This window comes from Scyliorhinus torazame, chromosome 8 (assembly GCF_047496885.1).
Source record: "Scyliorhinus torazame isolate Kashiwa2021f chromosome 8, sScyTor2.1, whole genome shotgun sequence".
Classification (NCBI taxonomy): domain Eukaryota; kingdom Metazoa; phylum Chordata; class Chondrichthyes; order Carcharhiniformes; family Scyliorhinidae; genus Scyliorhinus; species Scyliorhinus torazame.
The window spans coordinates 238,773,882-238,798,126 of record NC_092714.1 but is presented as its reverse complement, the minus strand read 5'-3'; the positions used below and the strand labels follow the sequence as shown (position 1 = coordinate 238,798,126).

Here is a 24,245-nt window from a genome sequence, read left to right as displayed (position 1 = left end):
GACTTGCAACCACAGGGAGTGGCTGAAACAAATAGTGTAGATGCATTTAAGAGGATGCTAGGCAGGCATTTGGGGGGGGGGGGTGGAAGGGTAGAGTGTTATATGCTGTTAAGAGTTAAATGAGGAAAGAAAGGAGGAGGCTCAATTGGAGCATACTTGCTGAAATAGAACATTGAGCTTGTACAGTGCTGTTGATTGTATCATCATCCCATGAATCTTTAGACAAGTGCATGTAAGGTAGGTTAATGGGTCTCCTGGAATAAACATTCTGACTTCTTAAAATAGTAGTACCAGTAGGGGAATATCTAGGTATAGAAAGGCAGAGCAAGTATGCTTCTGCAGCAGCAACATGTGTTTATATAGTCTTTAACATTATAAAGTTCCAAGGTGCTTCACACAGGTGCAAGTGATGCCCTTAGGTACAAGTGATGCCCTTAGGTACAAGTGATGCCCTTAGGTACAAGTGATGCCCTTAGGTACAAGTGATGCCCTTAGGTACAAGTGATGCCCTTAGGTACAGGTGATGCCCTTAGGTACAAGTGATGCCCTTAGGTACAAGTGATGCCCTTAGGTACAAGTGATGCCCTTAGGTACAAGTGATGCCCTTAGGTACAAGTGATGCCTTTAGGTACAAGTGATGCCCTTAGGTACAAGTGATGCCCTTAGGTACAAGTGATGCCCTTAGGTACAAGTGATGCCCTTAGGTACAAGTGATGCCCTTAGGTACAAGTGATGCCCTTAGGTACAAGTGATGCCCTTAGGTACAAGTGATGCCCTTAGGTACAAGTGATGCCCTTAGGTACAAGTGATGCCCTTAGGTACAAGTGATGCCCTTAGGTACAAGTGATGCCCTTAGGTACAAGTGATGCCCTTAGGTACAAGTGATGCCCTTAGGTACAAGTGATGCCCTTAGGTACAAGTGATGCCCTTAGGTACAAGTGATGCCCTTAGGTTGTAAACTGCCTTGTTTATGTATTTTTGGCAGTGCTGAGACAGCATTATTTCACATGGTCCAGTCAAAATAGTCAGATTAGAAAACAAATGTGTAATGTGTCCTAACTGAATAAGGACAGAGAAGTGTCATAACCGGGGCTGATAAAATAGACATTTTTTTTGCAATACGATCCATAACCTGCTGAGCCACATCACGTAAAGTACTTTTTAGTATTTTAATTTAGCCGCAATATACACTCCAAAACTGAAATTATCAAATCCATCAACCCATAAAAGAACTAAAAGAAAAAATTCAGCTGAACTTTAAAGTTTCTGAAAGTTTTTCTTTGCATTACAGCTAACAATTTTTCCAAAGCGATAAGTGGAAGCAACAGAGGAATTATGGAGATGGATGGCCACAATCAGCCAGAAATATAATAACTGTCACTCAGAACTGAGTCAAGTGCTTTTACATAGTTTGATAACAGTGTTAGTTTTCCCTTAACTGAAAATAAGTCAGGAGTTATAATAAGTTGAGGAGCTTACCCTGAGATCGCAGGACATTTGCAAATTTGCAGACCTGCTGCAAGAGTTCTTTGTAAGTTACTTGCATACAATCTTCAGGATCATTCCCCTCCCTGCAATCAAATAACAGAAACAGATACATTTCTATCAACCTTGTGCAAATTAGAACTTACCATCATGTGAATTAAGGCAAACAGGATTATTGGTAACTTGCATTTCCAATGGGGTAAGTAGCACTTATTGCTCAATAGGATTGAAAGGAAATATATACTGAGGTACATAATAGTGAGTGGGTTTACTACCATTTCCATTGTATTCTCGGTTGTGCCCATGTTGTACCAGAGAAGTCGGGCACTTTCAAATGAAAGGTTGGGTGGGTGGGGTTAAGCTGCAGGGAGATGACGGCACAGTGGTTAGCACTGCTGCCTCAGGGCACCAAGGACCCGGGTTCAATCCCAGCCCCAAGTCACTATGCATGTGGAGTTTGCACATTCTCCCCATGTCCGCCTGGGTCTCACCACCACAAACCTAAAGATGTGTAGTATAAGTAGATTGGCCACGTTAAATTGCCCCTTAATTGGAAAAAAAATGAATTGGGTACTCAAATTTCTTTTTTTTTCTAAATAATAGGGAGAATGTAATTACTAAGTATTAAGACCCAGGAAGCTGGGCAGCAAGGTGAACGCCAATATATTTACGGTCACAAGTGGTTTGCCTACAGCAGGGAATATATTTACAGAGCACAGTCCTGTTGACAACCAATATGCCGGTCCCTGTCTGGGCCAGCCTATATACTAAGTTCTTATGAGCCCCAGCTGGTCGGGCCTCTGCCCACTAGCGGGAAAGATCATATTTCATGAGTCCCATGGGGAGATCAATCAGCGTATCCCCGTGAGGGTTATTATACAATAAGCCATTGTCACTTTGCAACTAATGGCCAGCTAACAAATATCAAGCGGTTCCTTGCCATGTCCAAAGGCCCCCAGCAGTAGTTTTGGTCGCCATCGGAGCCAGAGGCTTCATTCCATGACATCATGTTAATACACGGCTGCAATCTTGGCAGTGCCCATTACTATAGAGGGCTTTACTCCTCTTGTCCCACAGCTCAAATTCTTCTTATATTCTCCATTTGTGGCTGGCAACCAGGAATGCAGGAGCCCTCATGCCTTCTTATATGCTTCCTCAGCATTCACCTGTCAGTGGGGCTGCTGAAGCTCTGGTCCTATAATTGGGCTGGCAGGGTGGCATGATGGCACCCTGCCACTCTATCAATCAGTTACAGAATATTCAAACTGGAGCCTTTTTTGTTTTGTAGGGGAAAAATGCACTTTGTACCTACAAGCACTCCACGAATATCCAAACCAAAAAACAGTTAATGTATTACAATAAATCTAAGCCAACAATATTGCAATAACCCAACACTAAATGGCATTTTTGTCGGATATAAATTGAACAGTATTAAAACAAGGCAGCAGTGTAAATTCATGTGCTATATTAATCTCCTGCATTTGCATTCAGCCCAGTTGTAAATCTGATTTAAGTGTATTTTGGTTGTCCTAACAAAAGTAGTAATTCAATATTGATGAGGTTGGAGGAAGGGAGGAGGGTAGTCAACCTCCCTGAAATACCCAGGACACTGAATAATCCCAGCCCCTGCTGGGTGGGTTGAGGAATGGGTGAGCCAATTGCTGAGAAAATAGGCACTGCACATTGCAGTTCCCCAATATATTACTGCCACTAGGGAATTTGAGGTGGGCGGGGACCCAGAGTGGCTACCCACGCTACAGGGCTACGTCCTTAATTAGGGACGATTGTGTGATGTCTTTAGCATTTTACCAGTAGCCAAGCGGTTCCTTGCCATGTCCAAAGGCCCCCAGCAGTAGTTTTGGTCGCCATCGGAGCCAGAGGCTTCATTCCATGACACCATGTTAATACACGGCTGCAATCTTGGCAGTGCCCATTACTATAGAGGGCTTTACTCCTCTTGTCCCACAGCTCGAATCCTTCTTATATTCTCCATTTGTGGCTGGCAACCAGGAATGCAGGAGCCCTCATGCCTTCCTATATGCTTCGGCAGCATTCACCTGTTAGTGGGGCTGCTGAAGCTCTGGTCCTATAATTGGGCTGGCAGGGCGGCATGATGATGCAGCGGTTAGCACTGCTGTCTCACCCCAGCCCCAGGTCTCTGTCCATGTGGAGTTTGCACATTCTCCCCGTGTCTGCGTGGGTCTCACCCCCACAACCTGAAGATGTGCAGGTTAGGTGGATTGGCCATGCTAAATTGCACCTTAATTGGTAATTTAAAATAAAAAATTATTGGTCTGGCAACATAAGGAGCCACCCACCATCCTTTTTTTTTTTTAATTATTAAAAAAAAAAAGGATGGTGGGTGGCTCCTTATGTTGCCAGACCAATAATTTTTTATTTTAAATTACCAATTAAGGGACAATTTAGTGTGGCCAATCCAGCTAACCTGCACATCTTTAGGTTGTGGGGGTGAAACCCACGCAGACACGGGGAGAATGTACAAACTCCACACGGAGTGACCCAGGGCCGGGACTTGAACCCGGGTCCTCAGCGCCATAGGCCGCAATACCAACCACTGTGCCACGTGCCGCCCTCCACCCACCATCCTTAATAGGACAGTGGCCACAGATAAAACAGAAGGCCACCTCCAGGGAGATTGCAAATATATATTCTGCTTCCTGAACTGACTTCAAAAGTACTGTTCTGGGGCAGCACTGTGGCACAGTGGTTAGCACTGCTGCCTCATGGCGCGAAGGTCCCAGGTTCGATCCCAGCTCTGGGCCACTGTCCGTGTGAAGTACTCTAAATTTATTGGGTACTCTAAAAAAATTTTTTTTTTTTTTTTTTTAAAGTACTGTTCTGACTGTAGAGTGCTGTTGAGCATCTAGAGCTCGTGGAAAGAGAGAGATAGATAGGTATCAGTAGATATAGAGTGGCTTCCATCAACAAAAGCAGTACAGTTTTATGAAGGCAATCAGGGATGAACAATAAATGCAAGCCCAGCCAGCGATGCATCCCATGAATTAATCTTTCAAAAATCTCCACTCTTAACAGTCTTTGGAATCATGCCCAAGAACCAAATAAATCGACAAGGGTTCACCAAGAACTGACTGCATCTCAAAAACACTTGGTTAAGTTTTGAGACAGATTTCAATCTATTTAAAACATTGGGCAAACCACCTTCAAAAAGGTGTACTGGAGACATCATTCAAAGAAAAACATGCAGAATGCACAACAAAGAGGCTCATCAGGTTTAATTCATTGTTACTGCAGAAAATAATCCAATGATCCATAAAATGGTGAAGAGCACCAACTGTGCTCTATTGAAGTTATTAAAATTTTAACCATGATAGTAGAACTATGGAACACAAGCACAACATTACTAGGCATTGCAAATGGAAATCTGCTGTAAACGCCTGCTTGGATTTAATGGTGTTAAGTAGATTCCCAGTAGAAGTAGATGCTCCGGGTGGTATTTTGTGGCACCATCAAGGCAGCGCCTAATATGCAGCGAGCCGTTTGAAGCTCCATTGATTTCAGCAGGATCTGAAAATCCCACCGGTGGGAGGGCCATAGAATTCCTCCCTCACTACACAGGGTCATATATTCATGTTTTTCACAATCCTTTGAAAAGTGGATTGAGAAAAAGTCAGGTCAGACAAGGCCAGATATGAACAATCACGGCACTTTATTTAACAGCAACTGAACATACAAACACCAGTTTTAAATCAATCTCAATTCGTACAACTTGTTTTCATGTAATGAAGTAGAAGCAGTAGTTGCAATACATCCCCACATCAGTTGGTCAGCTTGCTTAACCCCTGACTGTGATTCTGTGTTGTCCTCCTGGCTCTGGCAAAGTTTACTTCCGCAGCTGTATAAAAACCGGACTACCTTTGTCTTCTTAGCTTCTTGTGCACAACCCAAAAGTAGAGCTTGTGCCAGCTAACCACTGCTGGCTGCTCAGGAGCAGAGTTACCAAGACAATGAATGAGTCATTTATTGATCATTGACCTAGGCTAATTAATTGCTTACTGGTAATAGGATTAGCACATTTAGATTTTAATCACATTCATATCTGCCTTTTAAAAATAAACTTGTATGAATACACAACTTTGATACCAGTAATGCTTTCAATAGAAAAATGTCCATTTAATTTGTTTAATGTCCTCAAAGGAACATTGCCAAGATAAACTGCAATCATTAATCATTTGAACCAATATTTTAAATGGTTCAACAAATCAAGAGTACATTGTTTCTTCTCCCCAGTATCTAACTAATGGTCAACAATTGAATGATGCATTGAACTATACCTTGCAAAGACGTTCAATAATGGTGCAACAAGTGTTACAAGGACAGAAACAGTGAAAATGATGGTGCAGCTGATGAAACACTAGGGCAGGTTGAAGAAAGTTGAAGGTATTTATCCTTTCTGTGGTGCTCCTTTAAGAATAGATTTTTGTGACTTCCGGTGGTGGCCGTGGTGTGAGTGGTTGCACATTTGGTGGCTCCCGCTCGTGGTGGAATTTTTGGACCTTTTCCCCGGCTAAACAGGTGGATTTTGTGACTGAAAAGGTCCAGGAGGGGTGGTAGAAAAAATGTCCCACCGGTGGATGGATTTGTGGACAAGAAGTGGCTGAAAAGAAGGGAACAGTTTGTGACAGCCTGTGTGGTGCCTGCGACACAGGTGAAGATGGCGGAGGGTCAGGGGCCGATCCTACCCGCCCAGTGGTTGGAGCAGTTGATGGGCTTCCTGAACAATAGGTTCCCAGCAGAGGAAGGAGAATTTGGAAGAGAAAATGCCGGAAAATCTCAGGTCTAGTAGAGAGAGAAAAAGAGCTAACGTTGCGCGTCCAGATGATCCTTTGTCAAAGCTCTGACAACTTTGACAAAGGGTCACCTGGACTCGAAATGTTAGCTCTTTTCTCTCCCTACAGCTGCTGTCAGACCTGCTGAGATTTTCCAGTATTTTCTCTTCGGTTTCAGATTAAAGCATCCGCAGTAATTTGCTTTTATCGAGAATTTGGAGGACCTGGTCAGGGTGGTGGACCCGATAAAGGTGGGGATCGACCGCATGGAGACGAGGCTGGAGGCCAGGGCCAGGCGATCCAGGTGGAGGAGGTGGTGGGGGAGCATGAGGAACAGCTTGCCTCGATGGCAGCAGAGATGGGGATGACGAGGGACTAACAGAGGTGGCTGCAGGAGAAAATGGAGGACCTAGAGAATTGGTCTCGCAGGCAGAATCTGAGGATCGTGGGACTGCCGGAGGGCAGTGAGGGGGCTAGTTCATGGAAGTGCAGTGGGGGGGGGGGGGGGGGGGGGGGGGGGTGAGCAGGTGGTTAGAGTGAGGGGTGTTGGAGTTGGGGGGGTTGTGGTGAGGCAGGGGGCAGAACTGCTGACAGGGGAGGGGTTTCTAAAAGGTGGTATAGAGAGGGTCGATGACTGTGGGTGCCCAAGGGCGGGCCTGAGGCTGATAGGCTGGGTGGTTTGGGTGGGGGGTTGCCCCCGACCAGGCTGATCACATGGAACATGCTCCGGTTGAATGGGCCGGTCAAGAGAGCTTGTGCGTTCGCACATTTGAAAAACTTGAAGGCGGACGTGGCTCTGCTATAGGAGACACACCTGAAGGTGGTAAATCAGACTAAGTTGAGGAAAAGGTTGATAGGTATTTCATTCTGGGTTTGATTCTAAAACGAAGGGGGTGGCGATTTTGATTAATAAGCAGGTGGCGTTCAAGGTGGGGAGTATAGTTGCTGACTCGGGGGTGAATATGTGATGGTGAGTGGGAAATTAGAGGGGATGCCGGTGGTGCTGGTGAATATTTATGATCCGAACTGGGACGATGCAGACTTTGAGGCAGGTGCTGGTGAAGACCCCTGACTCGCATTGGCTGATTATGGCGGGGGGGGCTTGCTTTTAATACGTTTCTGGATCCAAGGCCGGATCGGTCGAGTTCGAGGTCAGGGAGGGTGGCAGCGAAGGAGCTAAGGGGGTTTATGGAGCATATTCTGGGCCGGGGGGGGGGGGGGGGTGTTCATGGAGGTTTGGTAGGCCCAAGAGCGAAGGAATTTTTGTTCTTTTCCCATGTGCACAAGGTGCACTCCCAAATTGACTTTTTGGTTTTAGGTAAGATGATGCTGACGGGGGTGGTGGATATGGAATACCAGGCGATAGTGGCGTCAGATAATGCTGTGCATTGGGTGGACATGCGGGTGAACAAGGGGGAGGCCAGCACCTGCAATGGAGGTTAAATGTGGGGCTGTTGGCAGATAAAGTGGTGAGTGAGGCCACCCAGGGGTATATGGAGGTAAATGATACGAGGGAGGTCTCGGCAGCCACGGGATGGGAAGCATTGAAGGCAGTAACGAGGGGGGAGTTCATAATCAATAAGGGCACATAGGGAGAAGGTGGAGCGGGTGGAGATGGAAAGGCTTGTGGAGGAGATCTTGCAGGTGGATAGGAGATACTTGGAAGCCCCGGAATCAGGGCTGTTGAACGAGGGGCAGAAGCTGGAGTTCGGGTTGATATCCACGGAGAAGGCGGTGGGGCAGTTGAGAAGGGAGAGAGTTGCGGTGTCTGAATATGGTGAGAAGGCGAGCAGGACTCTGGTGCACCAGTTGAGGAAACAAGAAGCAGCGAGGGAAATCAGGAAAGTGAGGGACAGGGGGGACGATGCGGTTTTGCACCCTGTGGGGGTGATTGGGGTGTTTAGGGATTTCTACATTCGGCTGTATGAGTCCGAACCCACAACCGGGGTGAAGGGGATGAAGCAGTTTTTAGAGGGGTTGGAGTTTCAGAGGGTGTAAGAGGACCTGGTGGAGGGCCTGGGGGCCCCAATTTAGCTGGTCGAAGTGATGTGAGGGGCTGGAGGCCATGCAAGGCCCCGGAAGGGTACCTAGTGGAGTTTTATAAAACATTGGCGGGGGTTCTGGGGCCTTTGTTGGAAAGGGGTTTAACGAGGCAAGGGAGCGATAAGTGCTCCCACCGACGATGTTGCAGGCCTCAATCTCTGTTCTTGAAGCGGGAAAACGACCCGGAGTAGTGTGGGTCATACAGGCCGATCACCCTGTTAAATGTGGATGCCAAGTTATTGGCCAAAATCTTGGCCTCGAGAATCGAGAGCTGTGTGCCAGGGGTGATAGGGGAGGACCAGACGGGGTTCGGGGTTCGTTAAAGGGAGGCCATCTGGTGGCGAATAGAAGGAGGTTGCGAAATGTGGTAATGACGCCCCTCCCCCCCCCCACCCCCAATTCACCTAACCTGCACACCTTTGGACTATGGGAGGAAACCGGAGCACCCGGAGAAAACTCACGCAGACACGGGGAGAACGTGCAGACTCCACACAGAAGCGGGAATCGAACCTGGGATCCTGGATCTGTGAAGCAACTGTGCTAACCACTGTGCTACCGTGCTGCAATTATAAAATGAATTTTATTACAAATACAAAGGTTTTTCAAAAAGTGTAGATTTTGACTGCAGCTATTGCAAGAGGGGAAAGGTTAATATTGATTTTATTTTAAATTCGGTCTTTCAAAGTAAAATTTAAACACGTGGGGTTTGTGTCAGTTTAATTGCTGAGATCACAGATGTTAGTGTAACAGCAAAGCTATATATAGCGAATCAAGTCAAAAACAAAACAATTGGAGAGCACAAACTGTAGGAAACGAGAACGCAAATACACAAATGTCACACACACACCCATCAAGAATGACTACAGAATCCTTGAATGGTTACAGTAAGAAGTCTTGCAATGCCGGGTTAAAAGGAAGGAGCTGCGCTCTGAAAGCCAGTGATTCGAAACAAGCCTGTCTGGACTTTGTTGTAAGATTTCTTACTGTGCCCACCCCAGTCCAATGCCGGCATCTCTACATCTTGAATGGTTACAACTCAGATGGAGGCCATTCAGCCCCTTGTGTCTGTGCTGGCCCTCTGAAGGAACAGCTCACCTAGTGCCATGCCCCTGCCTTTTGGGGGGGCTGGTTTAGCTCAGTGGGCTAGACAGCTGGTTTGTGATGCAGAACAAGGCCAGCAGCGCGGGTTCAATTCCTGTACCAGCTGAGAATTCCGAATTCTCCCTCTGTGTACCCAAACAGGCGCCGGAATGTGGCAACTAGGGGCTTTTCACAGTAACTTCATTGCAGTGTTAATGTAAGCCTCCTTGTATCAATGAAGGTTATTTATTTATTTATTTTCCCCAGAGCCCTGCAAATGTTTCCTTTTCAAAATCATCCAATTTCCTTTTGACAGTCTCAATCGGCCCCGGCTCCCCAATACCAACTCCTTCTTGAAACCATTTAATAACTTAGATTCCACCGCAGTATGGGGCCGCGAGTTCCACAAATTCACCACCCTCTGTGAGATGTAATTCCTCCTCATCTCAGTTCTAAATCTACTGCCTCTCAACCTATATCCGTGACCTCTCGTTCTAGATTGCCCAACAAGGGGAAAACATTTGGTCATGCAGAACAAGGCCAGCAGCGTGGGTTCAATTCCCGTACCGACCTCCCCGAACAGGCGCCGGAATGTGGTGACTAGGGGCTTTTCACAGTAACTTCATTGAAGCCTACGTGTGACAATAAGCGATTATTATTATTTCAATCCCATTTAATATTTTATATACCTCGATCAGATCCCATCTCATCCTTCTGAACTCCAGCGAGTATAAACCCTGCATGGTTTTATGAAGGGTAAATAGTTTTGACTAATTTGCTGGAGTTCTTTGAAGGTGGAACAAGCAAAGTGGATGATGGGCATCCTTTCGATGTAGTGTATTGGGACTCCCAGAAGGCATGTGATAAGGTGCACGGTGGTGAACTAGTTAGCGCTGCTGCTTCACAGCACAGAGGTTCAATCCCGGCCCCGGGTCACTGTCCGTGTGGAGTTTGCACATTCTCCATGTCTGCGTGGGTCTCACCCCCACAACAAAAGATGTGCAGGGTAGGTGGATTGGCCACGCTAAATTGCCCCTTAATTGGAAAAATCCTTAAGGTAAGATCACATGGGATTAGGGGTAATTTATTAGCTTGGAGAGAAGACGGACTAACCGACAGAAGGCAGTCGGGATAAATGGATCTTTTTCTGGTTGGCAAGCTGTAACTAGTGGAGTGCCACAGGATTCGGTCCTCGGGCCCCAACTATTTACAATATATATCAATGACTTGGATGTAGGGATAGAAGGTATGATAGCCAAATTTGGTGATGACACTAAAATATATGGGATAGCAAATTGCAATGAGGAAATAAGAAATTTACAAATGGATATAGATAGGTTATAATAATAATCTTTATTTTCACAAGTAGGCTTACATTAACACTGCAATGAAGTTGCTGTGAAAAGCCCCTAGTTGCCACATTCTGCCGCCTGTTCAGGCAGGGAGGGAGAATTTAGAATGTCCAAATTACCTAACAGCACGTCTTTCGGGACTTGTGGGAGGAAAGAGTCAGATGAGTGGACCAAAATTTGACAGATGGAGTTTAACATAAGTGAGAGATTATCCATTTTGGTCAGAAAAATAGAAAGGCAATTTATTATCGAAGTGGAGATAAACGGGCGAGGATGGTACGGTAGCACAGTGGTTAGTATTGCTGCCTCACAGCGCCAGAGACCTGGATTCAATTCCGGCCTTGGTCACTGCATGGAGTTTGTACGTTCTCCCAGTGAATGCGTGTGAATATCCTCCTGGTGCTCCGGTTTCCTTCCACAGTCCAAAGATGTATGGGGTAGGTGGATTGGACATGCTGTCATGTGAGAGCACCTTTAAGAAATGGGTGTTTAAGAAATGTACATTTAAGAAATGGGTGTTTATCAGTGATGTCAGAGTGTGGGTGGAGCTGGGCTGACTGTCAGCTTTTTACTTTCGTTTTAGTCTGTTTGCTGTAGGGTGGTGTTTTAGTTTCATTTTCAGTGTTGGAGCTGAAGCCAGACCAAGCAGGTGTACTGCTGTTCTCTCTGCCATCAAAAGACTATCTCTTGGTCATTTGGTGAATTCAGAGTTATAAATGTTCTCAGTAGTGAATGTAAACCTAATGTGCTTCTGTTGAATGGTATTTCTTCCGTCTTCTGGATGTTGTTTGGGAAGTTATTAAGAATTACTTAAGTGTTGTATTATTTGGGGGGTTGTATTTGAATTAATGGTTGCTAAGATGTTCACTGTGTGTTTTAAAAAGGTTAACTTGAGTTCAGAGAATAAACATTGTTTTGCTTTAAAAAATACTTTTCCATTTCTGCTGTACCATACCTGTAGAATGGGCCGTGTGCTCCCCATACCACAATCTATTAAAAGTTGTGGGTCAGGTGAACTCCATGATACACTTTGGGGTTCTCTAAACCCTGGCCCATAACAATGCTAAATTGCCCTTTAGTGTCCAGCGTTGTGGAGGCTAGATTATGGGGTTGCAGGGGGTAAGGTGGAACACGGATCGATGGGCCAAACAGCCTCCTTCTGCACTGTAAGGGTTCTATGAAAGAGTGATTCCTTGCAGAGGGACCTGGGTGTTCTCATGCATGAATCTCAGAAAACTAGTATGCAGGTACAGCAGGTAATAAAGAAGGCAAATAGAATTTTGGCCTTTATAGCTAATGGGATAGAGTATTAAATTGGTGAGACCACACGTGGTGTACGGTGTACAGTTTTGGTCCCCTTTGAGGAGGGATGTAGTTGCATTAGAGGCAGTTCAGAGTGATTCGAGGTGACAGGTTTGTCTTATGAAGAGAGATTGAGCAGTTGAGACCAAACTCTCCAGGTTTAGAAGAATGAGATGAGAGCTCATTGAGGTACAAGATGATAAAAGGTATTCACAAAGTCGACATGGAGTGGATGCTTTCACTTGTGGGAAAAACAAGTCATCGTTTCAAAATAAGCAGATTAAAAACAGAATGAGGAGAATATTACTTCTCTCAAAGGGTCGTAAATCTGTGAATTCATTACCCCAGAGTGCAGTGGATGCTAGGATTTGGGAGTAAATTTGAGGAGATAAAACAGATTTTTAATTAGCGATAGATTGAAGGGATAGGGAGAGGGAGAACAGGCCCCCCCCCCCCCCCCCCCCCCCCCGCCAACCCCATCCTACATGGTTCAAAATTTCAGTATGGCTTTAACTCACACAAATGGTGCTGTATCCTGTGAATTTATAGCCGACCCACAAGTTCCATTTGATGTTGCTTTATACTTGTACTGAATAAATGTGCAAATAGTTTTTTTTTTAAATGCACGAGAGAAACAGATAAGTTAAACTAAGTAGAAAATAATAAGAAATTCAAGCAGCAAAATCATGAGAAAGATCATTCTATAAACACTTAAAATCATGGGATTAGGTTTCTATAAAGGCCCTTTCTAAAAGTCGGTTATGCTGTTGTTTTGGCATTTCAATGAATGTTTTTGCCAAAGTTATAATGGATAATTGGGAATCCTCCCCGCAGAGAAATTTTAGTCCTGCAGAGTGACCACGCTCCGCTAAATGTTAAACAGGATGGTACAGAATAGGGTCAATGGAGGGTGAAGTAGGGGTCTGTAAAAACTCTTTAAGCAATCGCTTAATGATAAATAGGGATTCAATTCCCAGATTTTGCAAGAGTAATGAAACGGGCAACACTTGTTTCGCACCACTCAGTTTTTAGTATCTTACATTTATTTTGATGAGGCCCATCAACATATCACATCATCAGAATGGTTTCTACTTGGAGGACATAATAAAAATTCAGACTATTCATATACTGGTTTCAATTCAAATGAGAAGCGTACAGTATTTGTGGTTCTAGGCCTTGGGAGTGACCCACTCACTACACCACCCACCTCAACTATCAGGGAAACAAACTTGAAAAACTTTCTTTAAGAAAAATCAAGAGCCGTCAGCCAGTCTGTCTTTCAGGTCTGAAGCTCATCTGAAGGACGATTCGAATTCCATTTAAAACACTGAGCTCCGGCCTCAGTGATTGGCATTGTCTTGCGTGTCTTCTCCCACCCCCTGTAGCCACCCGGGTTGGCCACTTCCCGACTTAAAATGGAGATCCGCAAAGACTACAGGGAAATTCAGCCAACACAGGCAAAAACTAGCAAGTGCAAAAATCCTGTGTATTAAAACTTGCAAAAGCCCAGACAGCACTGAAACTCACAGCCATCTGCATACTAATGAGCGATCCCCAGGTACAATTGAAACATGTAAGGTGAATAAGGCCAAGCCAGACTCCTCGGCGCCAGCAAGAGCCAAGACAAAGGAAGGCCAATGGACACTCAGGGACCGCCCGGTGATCAGAGAACAGCTCCAGTATTGGAGAAATCGATCCAAGTGATCAGAACTTAGTCCAATCACTTGGAACCAGGTACGGGGTCCGCCCCGAAGGGGCGTGAAGCCCCTGGGGACTATAAAATAGAGTCCCCAAGTTCAATTCGTCCTTCTTGGCAGTCACTCAACAGCTCGAATCAACCCTCGAGAGTGAACTGCCTAAGCTGCCGGAGTCTCCAGTCAACGCACGCTACGAGATAGGCGCTCCTAGCTACCAGTCCATACCAGCTTTTGAACCCTGCAGACTCAGATCGAATGAAAGGTCATTTGTTCCCCTGACCTAGTGTGCCAGTTCCGAAGCTATGTATAGGCCTTTTAGTGATAGAGAATAGTCTAGAAAGTAGTGTTTATGCATGCGTAGTGATTTACTGTGTGTAATAAATGTGTTTTGATTTGAATCTTACTAATTGGCGTGTCGAGTTATTGATCAGTACTTGAACTTGAACCTCGTGGCGGTATCATAAAGATACCTGGCGAGTCTCGAGCAAAGGTTATAGAAACAGCAAATTCAGTAAAGACCCAACGGGCAACGAATTAAGAGCCAACCAAAGTTAGCAAAACCCCTCTTTCCCATCCTTCCCAACATATGTACAGAAATTTCAGAAGCCAGTTGGTGGTAAATTTTTGTAAAGTCTGTCAAATGTTCCTCATATCAGATGACATTTCACAAAGAAAGCAGATATCAAAGTACATTATTAATAAAAAGATTGATTGACACCGTACTTTCATATGCTTTATCTGAGTGTAGTGTTAAAATTTCATTAGCAATAGCTGGATGTTCTCTTTCATCAAACATTTTCAACAAGGGCACTTTGAGTTGACTTGTCACTGCCCCAGAGGCAGGAAAAAAAACCCCGAGAGAATCGGGGCAGCACGGTAGCCTTGTGGATAGCACAATTGCTTCACAGCTCCAGGGTCCCAGGTTCGATTCCAGCTTGGGTCACTGTCTGTGCGGAGTCTGCACATCCTCCCCGTGTGTGCGTGGGTTTCCTCCGGGTGCTCCGGTTTCCTCCCACAGTCCAAAGATGTGCAGGTTAGGTGGATTGGCCATGATAAATTGCCCTTAGTGTCCAAAATTGCCCTTGGTGTTGGGTGGGGTTACTGGGTTATGGGGATAGGGTGGCGGTGTTGACCTTGGGTAGGGTGCTCTTTCCAAGAGCTGGTGCAGACTCGATGGGCCGAATGGCCTCCTTCTGCACTGTAAATTCTATGAAATCTATGAAATCAGCGCAGGCTTCTTTTGCTGTGTCCTAACAGGTGGCTTATGAGCAGGATTGGCAAAGGCTTCTAAGCAGATAGCTGGTTCACTCGCCCACCAGGGGGGATTACCCGAGGGAAAAAGCATGTGGCAAAAAGGAAAAAAAGTTGCACAAAGAGGTAAAAGTGAAACAAGCGGAAAGCAGCTCCTACATATAATTGTTTTTTAAAATTTGTGCCAAGTAGCATTCACACCACTCAAGTCAATGAGAATCTCTAACAAGACAGAATCTAACCAATACTTGCTGCCGTTCAATCACTGGATCCACACCATCAGCATCCAGGGGATCAGAATTGACAAGAAATGTAAATGGAACAACCACTGTGGCTACAAGAGCATGTCAGAACTGTGTATTATGTGACACGTAGCTCACATCTAGACTCTCCAAAGACTGTCCGTCACGTAGTGTGTTTGGTTCTTTGTACTTTACAAAGGAATCCACCAAACACTTCGACTTGTTGAACCAGAATTTTTTATTGAGTCTCATGTAGTAAGATAACAATTTGATACACAGCAGGTTATCATGGAGCCTGCTAACTACTCGTCTGAAACTTGCACCTCGCACTGACCATTCACATGTATGTCTTATTACCATCTCAATCTTCTTCTGATGGTCAGATGTGTCTGCTCTTATATCGGAGTCACAGATCACATGACCTTGGTCTAGAGACTGCATGGTATGTCTGTACAATCGCCACCTTCTGGTTGGAACTCGCACACCTTCTATCTATGATACAGCCCAATGGCATTTCACACACCACCTACAAGGATAAGTCAGCAATATGATGGCAGACGCTCCACTTGCCTGAATGATTGCAGCTGTAATGACACACAAGATCAAATAGGACAAAGCAGACGTCTTTGATTAGCACTCAATCGATCACCTTATTGTGATGAACGGTTACTGCCTCATCATGTAAGGTGATGTCCCCTTTAAGACCGGGCTTGGAACCCTGGGGACTCCGCCTCTGGCTCCGCCCATCTGGGAGCCATACATAAAGGCCTGCCTCATGGTCTGTGTAACAGTCAGCTCTCGTCTCTAGCTGTAGTATAGTTATTAGTCTAATAAAGCCTTCTTTACAGTTTAATCTCTAAGCATCATTATTGAGGGTATCTCACTTATAAACGTTAATTTATCACCCCCGGCACACTGTGGCTGCAGTGTGTACCATTTACAAGATGCATGACCGATTCTCCAAGGCTTCTCAGCAACACCTTCCAAATTGACAACTTCTATTACTTTGGAGGACAAAGGCAGCTGACGCATGGGATTACCATCCTCCAAGTCACACACTATCCGGACTTGGGAATATATTGCTGTTCCTACTTCGTCAATGGATCAAAATCCTGGAATTCCTTACCAAGCGGCACTAAGGGTGCACACCCAGACTACAACATTTCAAGATGGTGGCTCACCACCACCTTCTCAAGGACAATCAGGATGAGCAAAAATTGCTGACCTTGCCTGTGACGTCCACATCCTGTCAATGAACATTTTAAGACCTTTCACAGTATCAGAACAAATAAAGATGCTTTTGATTCACTCAATCACATAATTGCGATACAAATCTATCAAGAAGCAAAGATTCTGTTGGTTCAGAAAACGAACAACTTTGCCAGAGCACGGATGTCAACATTACAATAATGATCTAACAGCCTATAACATGAGCTAATATGGTCATTCCGGGCACTGGAACATTTGTGATTCATAATCTTTGCAAATGTTGCTCAAGCAGTAATACAATATTTAACACGATGAAACTTGTCAACACAAAAGCAAGCACCATATTTAATTTTTTAAAAAATACTTCAGCACTTGGGCCCCATGCTCACCTGTATTTCTGTCCCCCCCCCCCTCACACCTCAGAGAAGGCGGAAGCCATAAAGATACACAAGCCATAAAGATACACAAATTGATCGCTGCTTTTTAACTTTTAAAAACACGCTTGTATGAATAATTGCCAAATTAAAATCCAAGTTTATCTCTTGTCAGAATTACAGTAAAGATGGTTGATCTTGTGATGTGAGAGTCGAGGCGAGCAAACATGGAACTTGCTGATGAGCAACAAGATGAAGAAAGAAAAAAAATCAGTCGATTACACGGGTTAGTACAGGATAGAATGAGCCAGGCCAGTGCAGGAGCAGATACTTCAAATCAACAAGATGCACACGCTGCCATTCAGTATTGTTCATGGAGTTGCATTTAGTTTCAAAAATTAAAGTTAACTACCTCTCACAAAATTAAAGAAGTGATTGCCCAGTGAAGTCCGATGTGTGTGGCTGTCTGGCAGGATTCCCTTCTCGGTCCTGGAAGACTTTCTGAAGGCCAGTTTGAGTGATGGTGGTTAGAACTACCAGAATGTGACCAGCTGCAGCCATGATACCAGACCAGCAGAATTTAACCAAGAGAATATGGAAGGACGACAGATTAAGATTTCCTTGCTTCATCCCTTGTTGGCATGGCAATTTATATGTCCTTTTTTTCGACACTTTCTTCACAAAATCATCAATTACATCATCGTAGGTAAAACCCTGTAAAGACGTACTTTCAATCATCAATATTGCTGAACTTATCAAATGTTCCTGACTCATCGTACTTCACAAATAATTTTTATATCTTTTCAATACAGAAAAAGAACGCTCAGCAGAAGCATTTGTGACAGGTATTGTGAAGCATACTTTCAGAATGGTTTCCGCATTTGGAAAGTTTGTTTTCAAACCATCATGTGCAGGTCTGTACAAATCAGCTGGTGGTCTCGAAGCACAGTGCTCATCAGTATCGAGGAAATGAATGAATTGTTTTGCTTCATCTTCAAAAAGCTGTGTGTCTACGTCTCCCCGGTAGATTTCATTTAGATTTCTTACTAGTTTCATCAAAAAATAATTTCCTGCGTCTTGTACGCTTCACATCATCAGCGGGACCTGTATTTTTTTTTGTTAATGCTAGTGCCTCTGCTTCCACCGAGCTACTGTTATTTCGAACCTCCATGACAAAACTTTTAACTGAGGCTAATTATTGTGCAGCATTCAATGAAGTTGTGTCAGCATTTTGCAGCGATTTGCTGATTGCATTCTTTGAAGTAAACCATACCATAAGAGTAGAAACAGCAATATCGTACTTTACAAACTTCTCTGCTGAGGATTTCGCTTCAGCTTTCACAGGTGGTTTCTCGGTGTTTTATGCAGCTATGTTTAATAAGGTTTCCTTTATATCAGCAAAGTTAATTTTCAAAGCCAAAACAGCATCTGCAGTTCACAGATGACATAATGGTATGGTAAATAGCGAGGAAGAAAACTTTAGATTACAGGATGATATAGACGGGCTGGTCAGATGGGCAGAACAGTGGCAAATGAAATTTAACCCTGAAACGTGTGAAGTAATGCATTTTGGGAGAACTAACAAGGCAAGGGAATACACAATGAATGGTAGGACGCCAGGAAGTACAGAGGACCAGAGGGTTCTTGGGGTTCATGAAGGATGGTTAAGGCGGCATATGGGATACTTGCCTTTATTAACCGAGGCACAGAATATAAGTAAGAAGCCTTACAACACCAGGTTAAAGTCCAACAGGTTTGCTTCGAATCACTAGCTTTCGGAGCACAGCTCCTTCCTCAGGTGAATGAAGAGGTGGGTTCCAGAAACATATATACAGACAAATATATCCACCTCTTCATTCACCGGAGGAAAAAATGAATTGGGTACTCTAAATGTATTTTTAAAAAAAGTAGGGTGCTCTTTCCAAGGACCGGTGCGGACTCGATGGGCCAAATGGCCTCCTTCGGTACTGTAAATTCTACGATTCTCAGATTGCTTGTAGACCTGAATATTTTACTGCCATATTTGCAGCATAATCGAAGCTAGGCTCCGTCCCCCGGGGGGGGGGGGGCGCTCCGATGGGGTCTGGCCCGCGATTGGGGCCCACCGATCAGCGGGCCGGCCTCTCCTCCCCCCCCACCACCCCCGGGCCTACTTTCTGGCGCGGCCAGCCCCAGAACCCCGACGACATGTTGAGTCGGGGTTGGCGCACTAAAGTCCCCCGCGCATGCGCAGGTTGGTGCGGCCCAACTGCGCATGCGCGGGTTGGCACGGCGCCCATTTGGTGCCGGGGAGGGAGGCTGGACCGGCGTGAACCGCTCCAGTGCCATGCTGGCCCCCTGAGGGGGCCAGAAGGTCGTACCCGGGCCCGTTTCGCGCCATCGTGAAACGCAACGGCATTCACGACGACGCGAACACTTGGGCTCCATTTTGGAGAATCGCCCCCTACATCTTTCAACGAATGCACACATATGGCTTTAATATGAACTTTGGAATTTTCATGATCACCACCATCTCCTAGTCTTACAGCGCAGAAACAGGTCCTTCTGCCCACCATGTCTATGCCAACCATCAAATACCAAACTATACTAATCCCATTTCTCAGCACTTGGTCCATAACTCATTATGCTGTGGCAATTTAAGTGCTCATCCAGGTGATTCTTAAATGTTGTGAGTACCTGCCTCCATCACCCTCTCAGGCAGCACATTCCATATTTCCACCACCCTCTGGGTGAAAAAATATGTTTCCTCAAGTATCCTCTAAACTACTTATTCCTCAGCTTAAAGCTATGCCCTCTTGTCTTAAGACACCTTGGCCATGGGGGATAAAGATTCTTACGATCTACCGTGTCGCTCATAATTTTGTATACCCCTATCAGATCCCTCCCCCACACACAGCCTCCTCGGCTCCATGGTAAACAAACCCAGCCTATCCGGTCTCTACTCATAGCTAAAACTTCCCATCCTAGGCAACATCCTGGTGAATCTCCTCTGCAACCTCTCCAGTATAATCATGTCATTCCGATGGTGTGGCGACCAGAATGCACACAATATTCCATCTATGCCTAACCAATGTTTTACCTGAGGAAGGAGCTGTGCTCTGAAAGCTAGTGATTCGAAACAAACCTGTTGGAATTTAACCTGGTGTTGTAAAACTTCTTACAATGTTTTACAAAGTTGTATCAAGACCACCCTGTTTCTATAGTTTATGCCCCGGCTAATGAAGTCAATCATTCCATATGCCTTCTTCACCATCCTATCTACCTGTGCTGCCACCTTCAGGGACCTATGGACTTGTAAGCCAAGGTTCCTTCATTCCTCAATACTCTCTGGGGACCTACCATTCATTTGTGTATATCCTACCCTTATTAGACCTTCCCAAGCTCATCAACACACACTTATCAGGATTAAATTCTATCTGCCATTGTTCAACCCCAATTTACCAGCTGGTCAATATCAGTCTGTAGCCCAAGACTATCCTCCTCACTATTAACATGACCACCAATTTCCCTGTCCTCTGCAAATTTAGTAATTAAACCATCTACATTTAGATCTAAGCCATTAATGCATATAATAATTTATATAACAAACAGCAAGGGACCCAGCAGCGACTCCTGTGACACACTGCTGGCCACAGATGTAGAATCACAAAAGCAACCCTTTGGGCAGCACGGTGGCACAGTGGTTAGCATTGCTGCCTCACGGCGCCGGGGTCCCACGTTCGATCCCGGCTCTGGGTCACTGTCCGCGTGGTGTTTGCACATTCTCCCTGTGCTTGCGTGAGTTTTGCCCCCATAACCCAAAGATGTGCAGGGTAGGTGGATTGGCCACACTAAATTGCCCCTTAATTGGAAAAAAATGAATTGGGTACTCTAAATTTATTTTAAAAAAACAAAAGCAACCCTTCACCATCACCCTTTGCCTCCTTTAACAAGCCAATTTTGGATCCAATTTGCCAACTTACCTTGGGTCCCATGGGCTCTAATCCTTTGAACCAACCTTGTCAGAGGACGTACTGAAGTCCAGGTAAACTACATCAACTGCGCTAACCTCATCAATAGATTAAAATTAGTTAGACAGGATCGCCCACCAACAAATCTGCATTGACTATCCATTTTTTTTACAATTTTCAATTAAGGAGTAATTTAGCATGGCCAATCCACCTACCCTACACAACTTTGGGTTGTGGGGATGAGACCCACATAGACATGGGAAGAATATGCAAACTCCACACAGACGTGACCCAGGGCCGGGATCAAACCCAAGTCCTCGGCGCCATGAGGCAGCAGTGCTACCGCCCCTGCATTGACTACCCCTGATCAATCCCCGACTTTCAAAGTGTTGATTAATCCTATCCCTCAATGTCTTTCCTTCCACTGAGGTTAGACTAACTGGTCTGTAATTACCCGGCTCATCCCTGCTGCCCTTCTTAAATAAAGGTACCACATTAGCTATCCTCCAGTCATCTGGATTTCACATCAAGTCAGCGAAGATTTAAATCTCTCTCCTTTTCCTCCCATCGCAACCTGGGATACATCTCATCAGGCCCTGGGTACTTGTGCACCTTTATGCTCTCATCCTTATTAATCTTAACGTGCTCTTAAACTTCACCGTCCCAACTGAAATCTCCTTCGTGAATGAAAATGAAAATATTCATTTAAGACCTCTGGCTGCACAGATTGCTCCTTTGGTCCCTAATGGGCCCCACTCTTTCTTTGGTCATCTTCTTGCTCTTAATATACTTATAAAACTTCTTTTGATTTTTCTTAATCCTATCTGCCAATGATATTTCGTGGCCACTCTTTGCCTTCCTAATTTCTTTAAGCATCCCCCTATATACACTCTATGCTCCTGAAGGGCCTCTCCTATTTTTAGTGTTCTATACCTACCAGATGCTTCCCTTTTCTTCTTTATCAAACCCTCAGTATCCCTAGATGTCCAGGGTTCCCTGGGCTGGCCATCCTTGCCCTTCACTCTTGAAGGTACACATTGGCCCTAAACTTTAACTATTTCAATTTTAAAAGACTCCCACTTCCCGAATGTAGATTTACCTGCACGTAGCTGCTCCCAGTCTACGTTTGCCAGATCCTGTCTAATGATATTCAAATCATCAGCCTTCCCCCAACTTAATTTCTGGACTTTCCTTATCCCTCCTAATATGGACTTCAAAACTTATAGAATTATGGTTATTATCCCCAAAACACTCATCCATTGACACTTCGACCACGTGTCGGCTTCATCTCCTAGGATTGGGTCTAGCATCTCCTCATCTCTGGTAGGATTATCTACATAGAAGTTTAACAACACCAGGTTAAAGTCCAACAGGTTTGTTTGGATTCACTAGCTTTTGGAGCGCAGCTCCTTCATCAGGTAAAGGGTCAGGAAATAATTTGCAACAAAACAGTAGACCGTCTTAGGTTTCTAGGGAAGAAAAAAAAAATCAACTAATTTCTAATTTCCGTCATCCCATTTCACTTCACCCTCAGAAATTGGGACTTATGGGGGCAGCATGGTGGTGCAGTGGTTAGCACTGCTGCCTCACGGCGCCGAGGTCCCAGGTTCGCTCCCGGCTCTGGGTCACTGTCCGTGCGGAGTTTGAACATTCTCCACGTGTTTGCGTGGGTTTCGCCCCCACAACCCAAAAATGTGCAGGCTAGGTGGATTGGCCACATCAAATTGCCCCTTAATTTGAAAAAATGAATTGGGTACACAAAATTAAAAAGTAAAGAAATTGGGACTTATGAGGATCTGCTTCCAGCCATCAACAAACTGCTCAAATTTTCCACATTATCCATGTTTTCTGGTTTATTTAGTATGACTTATTCCATCATACCCAGTGGAACAGATTTTGGCCATAAGGCACTGTCTTCAGGGTAGGTTTCTTCCCTCACTTCAACAAAAGAATCAGCAATATCTTGTAGCTCCATTGTCATTTCAGAGTCCGCTTCCTGTTCAACTGTTTCAGGTGATGTGGTATCTCGGCAAGTCTAAGTCATCAGATAATTCACCCATACTTTTGGATGAGGACGAATGTGCAGTTTGTGCACTGTTCAATACTTCGAATCACAAACGGTCTTTTTATCTAGCTTCATCGTCCTGCGTCGCATTCAAATTTGTGTTTGTGACTGCCAGATTGATAGTGTTGCTCCATAGTGCTAAAGAAACTGATAAAAATTTTCAACCAGTTAAACCACCCCCCCCCCCCGCCCCCCCGTAACAGAAAAGAAAAAGACAAAAGAGCAAAACAAAACATAGCAAGCAAACACAGTACAGAACTTATACAATGGGTTTCTCCCGCACATATTAACTCTCTCCTATGTTTGTACAAATACTACCGGGAAAAAAAACCTCCCCCACCCACCCAAATATCTCCCCCACCCCCCCCTCCCTGGGTTGCTGCTGCTGCTGACCGAGCTCCTTCTAGCGCTCCGCGAGATAGTCAAGGAACGGTTGCCACCGCCTGAAGAACCCCTGCGCAGACCCTCTCAGGGCAAACTTTATCCTCTCTAGCTTAATGAACCCTGCCATGTCATTTATCCAGGCTTCCACACTGGGGGGCTTCGCGTCCTTCCATAATAGCAAGATCCTCCGCCGGGCTACCAGGGACGCAAAGGCCAGAATGCCGGCCTCTTTAGCCTCCTGCACTCCCGGCTCGTCCGCCACCACAAATAATGCCAGACCCCAACTTGGTTTGACCTGGAGTTTCACCACCTTGGGCATAGTCCTCGCAAAACCCCTCCAGAACCCTTCCAGTGCCGGGCATGACCAAAACATGTGGACGTGATTCGCCGGGCTTCCCGAGCACCTCCCACATCTGTCCTCCACCCCAAAGAACCTACTCAGCCTCGCCCCCGTCATATGCGCTCGGTGAACAACCTTAAACTGTATCAGGCTGAGCCTGGCACATGAGGAAGAGGAATTAACCCTACTCAGGGCATCCGCCCATAGACCCTCTTCAATCTCCTCCCCCAACTCCTCCTCCCACTTGCCCTTCAGCTCCTCTACCAAAGCCTCCCCCTCTTCTTTCATCTCCTGGTATATCGCCAAAACCTTGCCCTCTCCGACCCATACACCCGAAATCACCCTGTCCTGGATGAAAGAGCAGGCTTCTTTTTGCACTGTCATAGAACATAGTGCAGAAGGAGGCCATTCAGCCCATCGAGTCTGCACCGACCCACTTAAGCCCTCACTTCCACACTCTCCCCGTAACCCAATAACCCCTTCTAACCTTTTTGGTCACGAAGGGCAATATATCATGGCCAATCCACCTAACCCACACGTCTGTGGGAGGAAACCAGAGCACCCGGAGGAAACCCATGCAGACACGGTGAGAACGTGCAGATTCCGCACAGACAGTGACCCAGCGGGGAATCGAACCTGGGACCCTGGCGCTGTGAAGCCACA

At 45.4% G+C, this 24,245-nt stretch overlaps 1 protein-coding gene across 2 annotated transcripts in view; it reads right to left on the bottom strand.

The window, feature by feature from the left end:
- Positions 1 to 24,245, bottom strand: part of acss2 (acyl-CoA synthetase short chain family member 2) — a 100,881-nt gene that overhangs the window by 61,260 nt on the left and 15,376 nt on the right. For both annotated transcript variants that reach the window (XM_072514997.1, XM_072515000.1), the window contains exon 3: positions 1,480 to 1,571. In XM_072514997.1, the coding sequence (XP_072371098.1) occupies positions 1,480 to 1,571 (92 nt within the window). The remainder of the gene's footprint in view (positions 1 to 1,479; positions 1,572 to 24,245) is intronic.